The 10,590-nt window shown below is 48.3% G+C and overlaps 1 protein-coding gene across 1 annotated transcript; it reads right to left on the reverse strand.

Annotated features, from left to right (window-relative positions):
* LOC8058560 (basic leucine zipper 6) lies at positions 4,822–6,064 on the reverse strand. The gene is made up of 4 exons (XM_021461769.1): positions 5,694–6,064; positions 5,394–5,606; positions 5,162–5,305; positions 4,822–5,006 (listed from the first exon to the last, which is right to left on the reverse strand). Exons 1-4 carry the CDS (start codon positions 5,883–5,885, stop codon positions 4,854–4,856), a joined length of 702 nt encoding a protein of 233 aa, XP_021317444.1. The 5' UTR covers positions 5,886–6,064; the 3' UTR covers positions 4,822–4,853.

Below are 10,590 nucleotides of genomic sequence, written 5' to 3' on the forward strand. Positions count from 1 at the left end.
TGGGCGACCAGTCCCCGAGCATCAAGTGCTCGGTGGTCGGTGCAGTCCCCGAATTCTCAAATTGGTGGGCTGGTCGATCAGTCCCCGAGCGTATAGTGCTCGGTGGTCGGTGCAGTCCCCAAGTTCTTAAATTGGTGAGCTGGTCGACCAGTCCCCGAGCGTAGAGTACTCGGTGGTCGGCACAGTCCCCGAGCACGGCGTAGGGACCGGTGGACAAGTCCCCGAGCGTGGTTGGGAACGTAAACGTGCTCGGTGGTCGGCACAGTCTTCGAGCACAGCATAGAGAGTAGTCGACAAGTCCCCGAGCGTGGTTGGGAACGTAAACGTGCTCGGTGGTCGGAGCAGTCCCCGGGCACAGCGTAGGGAATAGTCGACGAGTCCCCGAGCGTAGCTTGTCGACTGGGCCAAACCCCTGAAAAATAAATATAAAGAATAGGTAGTACATGATGTATAAATAAACTTTAGATAAAAATCAGTACTGAGATAAGTTTTAGATTTTTTGTTATAAAATTAGCACAAGTAGTTAATTCATCCTAGAGCTTGTACCAGCTCTGGTCTAGCCAACAATCAGCATGAGGTGCGGAACCTAGACACGCGTGGGATTGCCAGCCTCGCCAGAGAGCTACTGCCGACCACCCGGAACGCAGAGGGCGGATCTCGTGCACGTGTAGGGAGGAGTCGGAGACAGTACCGGCTCTGGAAAGCTCGTGTAGGAGAAAAAACTAGTGTGGCTAAACAAAAAGTTTTTTTTGAAGGATAATAAAAAATATTATGCCAAAAATAAATAAGATATTAGAAGTGTACTTATCTTTGGATGAAAGTCTAGTCGGTGACGACAAAATTGTCTGGCCCTCGAGCTTTTCGACTTGTCATGACGGTGGTCGTTGTTGTCGTAGCGTCGTTCTTCGCGGCGATTATTATTGCGACTGGTGGTCAGAGCAAGTAGGCTAAACAATTTGGTCGATGGCCCGAGCAGGTCGGTGTTGTCGATCTGCCTCCCTTTGTAGCAGGGAAGCGGGTGACGCGTTGTCGGCGTGGTCGGAGACGTTGCTGGAGTAGTCGGAGTAGTAGCCGACGTCGATGAAGAAGTGGTTGGCGCACATCGGATCTACACCTCCTCCGTGGTCATGGCGGTGAAGTTGTTGAAGCTGACGGTGAACGTGAAGTCGCCCGCCATGGCCGCGAAGTCGGGGATGATGGCCATCTTGTTCGTCGGGAGAGCTGTACGCACACCCCCTACCTGGCGCGCCACTGTCGACGAAAGCTAGTCGGCAGTCTACCTTGGGGTATACCCACGGTAGTAGTTTATCGATAGACGGTGCGCAAACTACGAACTCGATGGTGACGCAAGACACGGACAAGCTTTTTATCCAGGTTCGGCCGCCGAGTTGGCGTAATACCTACGTCCTGCGTCTGGTTGTATTGGATTGTGTTGAGAGATAATCTGTCCTAGGGGGGGTCCCTTGCCCCTCCTTATATAGTCTGGAGGGCAGGGTTACAGATCTGGAAACTAATCCTAGTCGGTTACAATTGCCATGGATAATTCGATATCAATTCCTATTCTAACCGACTAGAATCCTGCTTGATCTGCACATCTTGTTTCCTTGCGCAAAACTCCAAGCTGTCGGATCAAGCCTTGAACTCGTCTCGTAATGGGCCAAGCCTCCTGGCCCAAGTCTAGCCGTAAGGGTATAGGGGTTTATACCCCCACACAGTCTGGGTGCAACGCCTCCCAGTCCATGGAGACTAGCGCACGATCCAGCCTCACCAGGGTGGGCGACCGACGCTCGTTGCTCCAAGTGTAGCGCCTGCCGTGGAGGTGGATGTCCAGCAGCTCTAGGTTGGCCACTGTTTGGCGGAAGCGACTCATGTTGCGTCTGTTGATATTTGCGTTGTTTTTGTCCGCTTCATCGAGGATGAGATTAAAATCTCCTATGACAGCCCAAGGGCCGGAGCATGCGTCCCTGACGGCCGAAAGCTCTTCCAGAAACAGAAGCTTTTTATTGTCCTCTTGTGGCCCGTAAACGGATGTGAGCCACCAAGGAGGTTGGTCACCAGCGTGCACCCGCACGGTGACCGTGAAGCAGCCGATGAGGACGTCATCCAGCCGAACGTCAGGCTGTTGGGCGGCCACGATGATGCCCCCGCAGGTGCCCATTGCAGGGAGGTACGCGTAGTCAACAAAATTCATTTCCAGCATCGCAGCCACAAGCAGTTGAGGTACATATTGCAGTTTTGTTTCAAGAATACAGACAACGTGCGGACGCTCAGATTGGACCAATGTACGCACAGCATCGCGGCGTGCCCTGCCGTTCAGTCCTCGAGCGTTCCAGCAAAGGATAGAAGTGTTATACATCAAAAATTACAACTGAGCCGCGTGCAGCCCACGGCGCTCAAACGCGCAAGCCACGGCGCCGCATGCTCCGCGTCTGCAGATTGGCTCCGGCGAACAGCTCACGCATCGCCTTCGTGTGCGAGTCCCTATCTTCCGCGCTTCCTGAGAAGAGGTCCTCCATGCTGTGACTTGCCTCCCCCAGTGTGCCTCCCTGCACGAAGCCGAGCCGCTGCATGACAAGGAACTCTCCCGGTTTGGCCACCAGGATCTGGGATCTTGGACAGCGGCTGAGCGGCTATCCTTCTGCTGCGCAGCGGCAGCTTCTCCGAGGAGTCGAAGATTTTGGTGGGCAGCAGAGGCGTCGCTGATTTCAATGGATAGATAATTTCTATAGAATATTTTTTTATGCAATCACATTCATTCTCTCTCCAATCTCAGCCAATCATATCACTCTATATCTTAGATTTCGTGTAGACATGGTTTCTAACTTAGACCCAGTTTCTATAATTTTTACTCTCTTCAATAACTCTCTTGCCACAATCTCAGCTAATCATATCACTCCATATCTTAGATTTCGTGTAGACATGGTTTTATAATTTTTACTCTCTCTTCAATAACTCCTTTGCCACATCAGCAAAATGTTTAAGTAGCCCTACAATTAATATCTATACAAACCACAATAATTTCTACATTGGGAGTTGGGAGTGCCCTAAGTAAAGTTGAGAGATCAACTGAGAACCTCTTGTTGCACTAGAATGAGACATTACTCTTGGGAGAGACATTATATATATTAATTAATACTGTCTTAATCTTGCTTGCTTGCTGGTAGTATAAAAATCCTAAAGAAAGAATTGTTATACATTATACATGACTTCACCTCTGATCGATGCTACATCATCGAGAAAGAAATATCAAATACTGCTAGCTAGCACTCTGTTTAATTTCTTCAGTTACATATTGCAGCAAAAAGAATACTAAGCAAAAAAACAGAAAACATTTCCTCGAAACCTGAAATCCTTGCTTTGGGGCGCTTCTGAACCTGAACCTGTCACCAAAATGCATTTGCATGCAAAGCCTTCTTCCTGCCTCTACCTAGTAGTTGTAGTAGAGCAAATAAACCAATGGATTCAAAGAAGAGATCACGAAGCTGTTTAGCAGTTCGCCGCCGAGAAGAAAAACCAATGGAGTCACCACCTTCACCAATGCCGTTGTGCATGATGCCCTCCCTGTCATTTCAATGCCTGGCCTGCTCTGCTGGCCGCCTGCCTACCACTGCTCGCCGCCGGGGCGGGCGGTGGCGGCGTGCATGTGCTTGAGCTTGGTGAGCTCCTTCCTCCGCTTCCTGGCCTCCGCCGCCGTGGCCGCCTTGTCCCTGTCGCTGAGCGCGCCGCCACCGCCGCCGCCGGGCCCCGCGGGGAAGATGCTGACGGGCGCGCTCATCCGCTTGTCGACGACGTCGAGGCCGAGCGTGAGCGAGCAAGGGTCGTCGTCCGTGTCCTCCTCGGCTGTCGCGCCGCCACCAGCCGGGCTGCCCCCGCTGCCCACGGGCTCAGCCGCGGCGCCGCGCGGGTCCTGGAACGCCGCCGCCTGCTGCGGCGGCTGCGGCTGCGCGTACGCGGACGACGGCGACCCGCGCGGGTCCGCCTGCACGACCGGGTAGTACCACGCGCAGGGCTGCAGGCAGAGCGGCGGCGGGCTGCCACGGTGCTCGTACCCGGCGGCGGTTGCGCCCGGCGGCCAGGAGCCCCAGACGTAGGGCACCGGCACCACCGGCGCCGGCGCCGCCGCGGTGTACAGGAACCCCGGCCGCGGCGGCGTCGCTGGCGGGGACGCCGTGGACGCCACCGCCGCCATGGATTCCGCCTGCTGCTGCTGCTGCGCCGGCATCGCCGCGGTCACCGCGGCCGCCGCCTTCTTGGCCGTCCTCGTCGCCACCTGCGCGCACAGAATTGAATGAGCACACGTCCGTCCGTCTCTGCGTGATGACGCCAAGACCAGGAGTAACTCCGCCGAGAAGACGACGGAATCCGCCGACGTGGTCACGCACGCACGTTCGCGACCGAACGACGAGACACGACCACCAGGAGTAGCTAGAGAACCGAACCGACCGGAAGAAATGGGCAACGTGCGCCTAGCTAGGTTCAGGCTGATCCCAATCCCATCCCATGCAGCCATCGTCGGCCATTGCAGTTGCACCGAGCAAGCCGGCCGGCATTATTATCCAAAGAAGGAACCTTTGGCGTCATTATCCAATCCAAAGGAGGACGACGACGTTTCTGTCGGCGTGGCACGCGTACAATTCGACCGACTAGCAGCAGGAGCTAGGTGTACGGCATGAGTAGTGTTCGAAGTGGGCAGAGTGCAGGTCATGGTCACGCATGCATGTGTGTGTCGTCGTTTGAAGGGAACAAGTGGAGGCTGCCTTGGAACGTCCTAGATTCCTGTCTGCCGGCCTAACAATGGCAACATCATTATTGGATAACACTCGTACTATAATCTAATCAGAGGTGATGCTACGTCATCTGTCTGAGTCAAGTACAGGATTACAATAATTAATTAACGAAAGGGGAGGGAACGCGAAAGCGATGGTGTGGTGGTGATGTGCCTGTTCTTTGAGCTGCTTGTTGGCCTCCTTGAGCGACAGGTACTCCTGCATCACCATGTCCTTCTCCTGCACCACCAACAGGTGTGTCCATGACGTCGTCAGCTCGCATCACTGATCAGTAGGAAATAAAAAAACTCAAAAAGAGTGTGAAGATCGACGACGACGTCGTCGTAGCAGACAGACGTCGACGACGAGCGAGGTGCAGGTTGAGGAGTCAGGACCTTCTTCATGTTCTCGTTCTGCGACGACAGGTCGGCGACTTTCCTGGCGAGCTCGTCCCGGATGGCCTGGCGGCGGAGGATGGTCTGGCGAGCGGACTCCCGGTTGGCCAGCACGCGCCGCAGCCGCTTGGCCTCCTTCTCGGCCTGTTTCATCATGTCCATGTCGCACACGGCGAGCACGCTGGTGAAGACGGGTCACCGGAATCGCGAGCGCGGAGCACGAGTAGGTTACCTCGGTGAGCGCGTGCCGGGGCCGTGGCCCGTACCCAGTCGCAGTCGCCGTCGCCGGCGCCGGCTGCTGCTGCTGATGGTACGCCGCCTGCTGGTGGTGCGGGTGCTGCCCGCCGCCGCCGGCGCTGGAGCTGCTGGAGCACGGGGACGCCTGGATGCCCACCTTCCCTAGCTCCAGGCTTAGCCGCGTGCTCGCCAGCTCCTCCTCGTCGTCCTATAGTCGTCGACGATCATCAAGAAATTAATTGATATAAAATCAAATCAGCGCAGCGATGGCGGTTGTAAACATGTAATCATTCACCTGAGTGGGATTAGCGGGACCGGGAGGAGGAGGCGCGCGTCGCACCGGCGGCGGCGGCGGCTGCTGCTGCTGCTCGCCGGCCGGGCCGACTCCGGCCATGTCAGCGAGCGCCATGGCGGCGTCGAGCTCGACGTCGACGTCGACTGTGACGCCCCGGCGGCATTGCCGCTGCCCGTCGCTATCGTCAGACATGTCGTCGATCGGGAGTGGTGGTAGGAGCCGGATGCTAGATGCCGGAGCCTCGCATGGGTGGAGAAACAAATAGCAGGCGAGAGAGGTGCGGGAGAAGAGGAAGAGGAAGAGGAAGAGAAGATCGAAGAGGGTTCGACAGACTTGGACTCCGACTTCGAGACGAGCTCTTCGACGGCGGCGGTGGCAGCCAAAGCGAGCAGGAGTAGGCCCCTCCCCGACCGGATTAAATAAATATCTCGCCCGGCCGCCTCGCCGCCTCGCTCGCGGGGCAAGGCGGCCAGCCCGGGAGCGCCCGGTGGAGCCCCGTCTCGCCCGTCCCCGGCCGCCACGTGTCGGCACGGCTCGCGCCGCCCGGACTTGGCCTCCACGCATCAGGCGCTCGGTGGACACGCGGAGGCCGGACGCCCCGGTACCAGCATGCAGACTGCGGGAGTGGGGAGAGAAGCGGGCTGCGGGCGGGGCTCGTGGCCCGAGGCGGCGGGGACAAAGAGGGGGCCCCGCGTGTCAGCGGCGGCTTCGCTATCTGGACCCACCCCCGACGAGGTGACCCTCGCGGCGGCACACGTGGGCTGGCTTCGGAGGGATGGGACGCCTAGTCAGGGTGTGGGCGGTTTCGGGTTTTAGGGTTGGAGAGGAGGAACTTGGGCCCGCATGTCAGAGCTCGCCTCACGACGTGCCGCGACACCGCGCCGGCCGGGTGGCCGCCGATGGGCGCCGCCACGCCGGAAGCGTCAGGAAGGCTGGATGAATTTTGAATTTGACTATTTTTATTTATACTATTTAATAATAATTATTATTATTATTCTCTAATTACAAAATAAATAATTAAAAAGGTTCTCGTAAATTACGGGTAGTGTATAATGAATTATTTTTTATTTATATTTAATACTCACTATGGTTTTGTTTAATTGCAAAAATTTTTCCAAAATATATATTATAATATTTTCGTTTTTATTTTGACAAAATTTATTTAATTATGGACTAACTAAGCTTATAAAATTTATCTCGTAGATTACAGATAAATTTTGTAATTAGCTATTTATTTTATATATATATTAATGCTCAATACATATGCCGCAAAATTGGATGTGACGAAAAATCTAAAAAATTTAGCAAAATTTTTTAAAGTTTTTTAATTTAAAAAATTTTGTAAAATAGTAATAGTAGCACTTTAAAAAAATTTAGGCCCTGTTTAGTCTCTCATCCAAAATTTTTTTATCCATCCAATTTTCGGACACATATATAAAACATGAAATGTATATAAAAAAAATAAACTAATTACACAGTTTGGTTGAAAATCGCGAGACGAATCTTTTAAGCCTAGTTACTCCATAATTAGCCTTAAGTGCTACAGTAACCCATATGTGATAATGACAGATTAATTATGCTTAATAGATTTGTCTTACAGTTTCCTGACGAGTTATGTAATTTATTTATTTTATTACTTTCTAAAAACTCCTCACAACATTCTTTCGACACATCCGATATGACAAAAAAAAAATTTCCATCTCTAATCTAAGGCCCTGTTTAGTTCTCCACCTAAAATTTTTTCATCCATCACATCGAATCTTTGGACACATGTATGGAATATTAAATGTAGATAAAAAAATAAACTAATTACACAGTTTGGTTGGAAATCGCGAGACGTATCTTTTAAGCCTAGTTAGTTCATGATTAGCCTTAAGTGCTACAGTAACCCACATGTGCTAATGACATATTAATTATGCTTAATAGATTTGTCTTGCGGTTTCCAGACGAACTATGTAATTTGTTTTTTTATTAATTAGTTTCTAAAAATCTCTCCCGACATTCTTCCGACATATTCGATGTGACACTTAAAAAATTTTTTATGCTCAATCTAAATAGGGCCTAAACAAGCCCTTAATCCCTGACTCGGCAATGGTGCATGCTGCTGGGTCTGCTGCACCAGGCGGCAGGCAGCAGGGTGATCTCTGTTCGGATTAGACCTAACCTGATGGTCTGTCTGATGGCGTGTGTTGACCGCTGATCGGCGAGCTGACACCGCGTGCTCTGCTCACCGATCACTGCTCGCCCACAGGGTGCTCGACCAACCCCTGTCCAGTGCCAAGCTCGGCACTAACAACCGACTCAACTGTCTGTCGTCACTCTACTGTACTGTACCGCTGGATCTTGCATTTCTTTTTTCCGGGAGCTCTTCTGTGGGGCTCGACCAACCGGCAAGCATCGAGTAGATTTATTTAACTTTGCCAAGAATTGGCTAAAGAGTATAAGAAGTATATATTTAATTTAGAAAATTCAAAAACAATGTCGCAAAATTGTCTTTAAAGATTTTTTTTAAAAACTTTTTTAGGGCTTGCTTTGTTCATGGATGAAAAGTTTTTAAGTGTCACATCAGATATTTTATGAGATGTCGAAATAGGTGTTTGATACTAATTAAAAAACTAATTACATTAACTCCGAAAAGGTCTATGCGTGCCATGCCGTCCCCAGCTAGCTAGCCAAGGGGCCTTGTTTAGTTGTAAAAAAATTTTACAAAATTTTTCAGATTCTCTGACACATCGAATCTTTAGATATATGCATAGAGTATTAAATATAAATAAAAATAAAAACTAATTGTACAGTTTGGTCGGAATTAATGAGACAAATTTTTTAACTCTAGTTAATCTATAATTAATCAATATTTGTTAAATATAAACAAAATTATTATAGTGTCGATTTTCAAAGCCAACCCAACCTAGAGGACACGACGAGACGGCCACAGCCAGTGGCGAAGTTAGAGCAAATTCAAAGGAGATGCGACTGTCTTATAAATACATAGATTTAAATCATAACCATGGTGAAATTTCAATCCTATTCACTAATATTCAAAATTTTTATAGGTGCATCCGCATCCGCGAGCATACATGTACCTCCGCCACTGGCCACAGCCCACGCCGCGACAGCTTCCACCGGGCGCTGACGCCGGCCGATGACGGGACGGGTGGCGCCGGCGCGTTCGCCCTGCCGCCCACCACGGCCACGGGCCACGGGCTGGCTCCCGAAGATCGAGGTCGGTGACGGTGAGCCATCATCGAGGCCGCGAAATGACGTCACCAGTGAGCCACGAGGAAGTATTATGCTCTGTATAGATTGGAGATTACAATTTTTTTATGTCACATCGGATATGTCGGAAGGATGTCGGGAGAGATTTTTAGAAACTAATAAAAAATAAATTACATAGCTCGTCAGGAAACTGCAAAACAAATATATTAAGCATAATTAATCTATCATTAGCACATGTGAGTTACTGTAGCACTTAAAGCATAACGGAGGGTAACTAGGCTTAAAAGATTCGTCTCACGATTTTCAACCAAACTGTGTAATTAGTTTATTTTTTATGTACATTTAATGTTCCATGCATTTGTCTAAAGATTCAATGGGATGGATGAAAAAATTTTGGGTGGGAAACTAAATAGGGCCTTACGGTAGCAGTTTCGTTTATATTTGATAATTATTGTTCAATTATGAACTAATTAAGCTTAAAAGACTCGTCTCACAAATTCCATACGAACTATACAGTTAATTATTTTTTTATCTATATTTAAGCTCCATACATGTACCATAAATTTTAATATGACAGGGAATCTTGAATATTTTGCAAATTATTTCGGGAAGTAAACAAGGCCCAATTAATTACTAGTTCCTCCGTGGTATGCAAAATACTATTTTTTTACTAACTAAAAAGTCAAATGTTTTCAACTTTAACTAAATTTATATAAAAATATTAATATTTACATAGTCTAACATAATTAGTATAGTTTGTAGTACTCTTTTTCTACGAAAGAAAATTTATATTAGACAACAATGGGTTATATGAATATGTTACAAATACTCTAGATTACACAAATATATAGAAAAAACCAGCTGAATTTTACCGAGGACGTGAGTAGCTTAAGATCTCAAAACCAAACATATACGACGCTTTGCAGTATGAATGACCGCATAAGCAAAAACTCGGCAAAAAGCCAGAGAACAGATGACCAATAAATGAGGGTCAACATTCTTATAGGCGGAGTTGAGAAACTTCTTCTTCCTGTGTCTTTCTTCTCTTTTCTTTTTTTCTGCCACCCAAAAATGAGAAAGACTAATCTGAAACTTATTCTCTCTTATCTTCATTGTGGTCAGATCTAACCACGATAAAACGGAGAAAAAAACGGAGAAAAATATTCCATGACGGCGATATCATCTCTATCTTGATGTCACCATTCAGAAAAAGTACATAATCCTGCATTTCAAATCTTCTCTTAAAAAGAATATAAATATAGACTTTAAATCAACTTTTCAATAGACCTATTAAAATACCATAATATGTCTAAAAATTACAATACTCTATTTATTTATGGGACAATAATTGTTTTTAGATTCTAAAATCGTAGAGGAGTACTCCTATATATATATATTTAATTTTATACCTACACTTAGGCCTTGTTTAGTTCCAAAAACTTTTTGGTTTTCGGTAATGTAGCATTTTCGTTTTTATTTGACAATTACTGTCCAATCATAGGCTAACTAGATTCAAAAGATTCATCTCGCGATTTACAGGTAAACTGTGTAATTAGTTTTTATTTTCGTCTATATTTACTGCTTCATGTATGTGCCGTAAGATTTTAAAAAGTTTTTGGTTTTTGGGTGAGGTTCCAAAAACCAAAAACTTTTAAAGATTCTCCGTCATATTGAATAATGT

This window comes from Sorghum bicolor, chromosome 5, assembly GCF_000003195.3.
Source record: "Sorghum bicolor cultivar BTx623 chromosome 5, Sorghum_bicolor_NCBIv3, whole genome shotgun sequence".
Lineage (NCBI taxonomy): Eukaryota > Viridiplantae > Streptophyta > Magnoliopsida > Poales > Poaceae > Sorghum > Sorghum bicolor.

Excerpts from the sequence above, each read along its gene's own strand:
- LOC8058560 (XM_021461769.1), bottom strand. The coding sequence starts at position 5,885 with ATGTCTGACGATAGCGACGGGCAGCGGCAATGCCGCCGGGGCGTCACA. Across the intron at positions 5,607-5,693 it reads GTCCCGCTAATCCCACTCAG|GACGACGAGGAGGAGCTGGC; the intron begins GTGAATGATTAC and ends CGACGACTATAG. Across the intron at positions 5,306-5,393 it reads CCCGGCACGCGCTCACCGAG|GCCGAGAAGGAGGCCAAGCG; the intron begins GTAACCTACTCG and ends ATGATGAAACAG.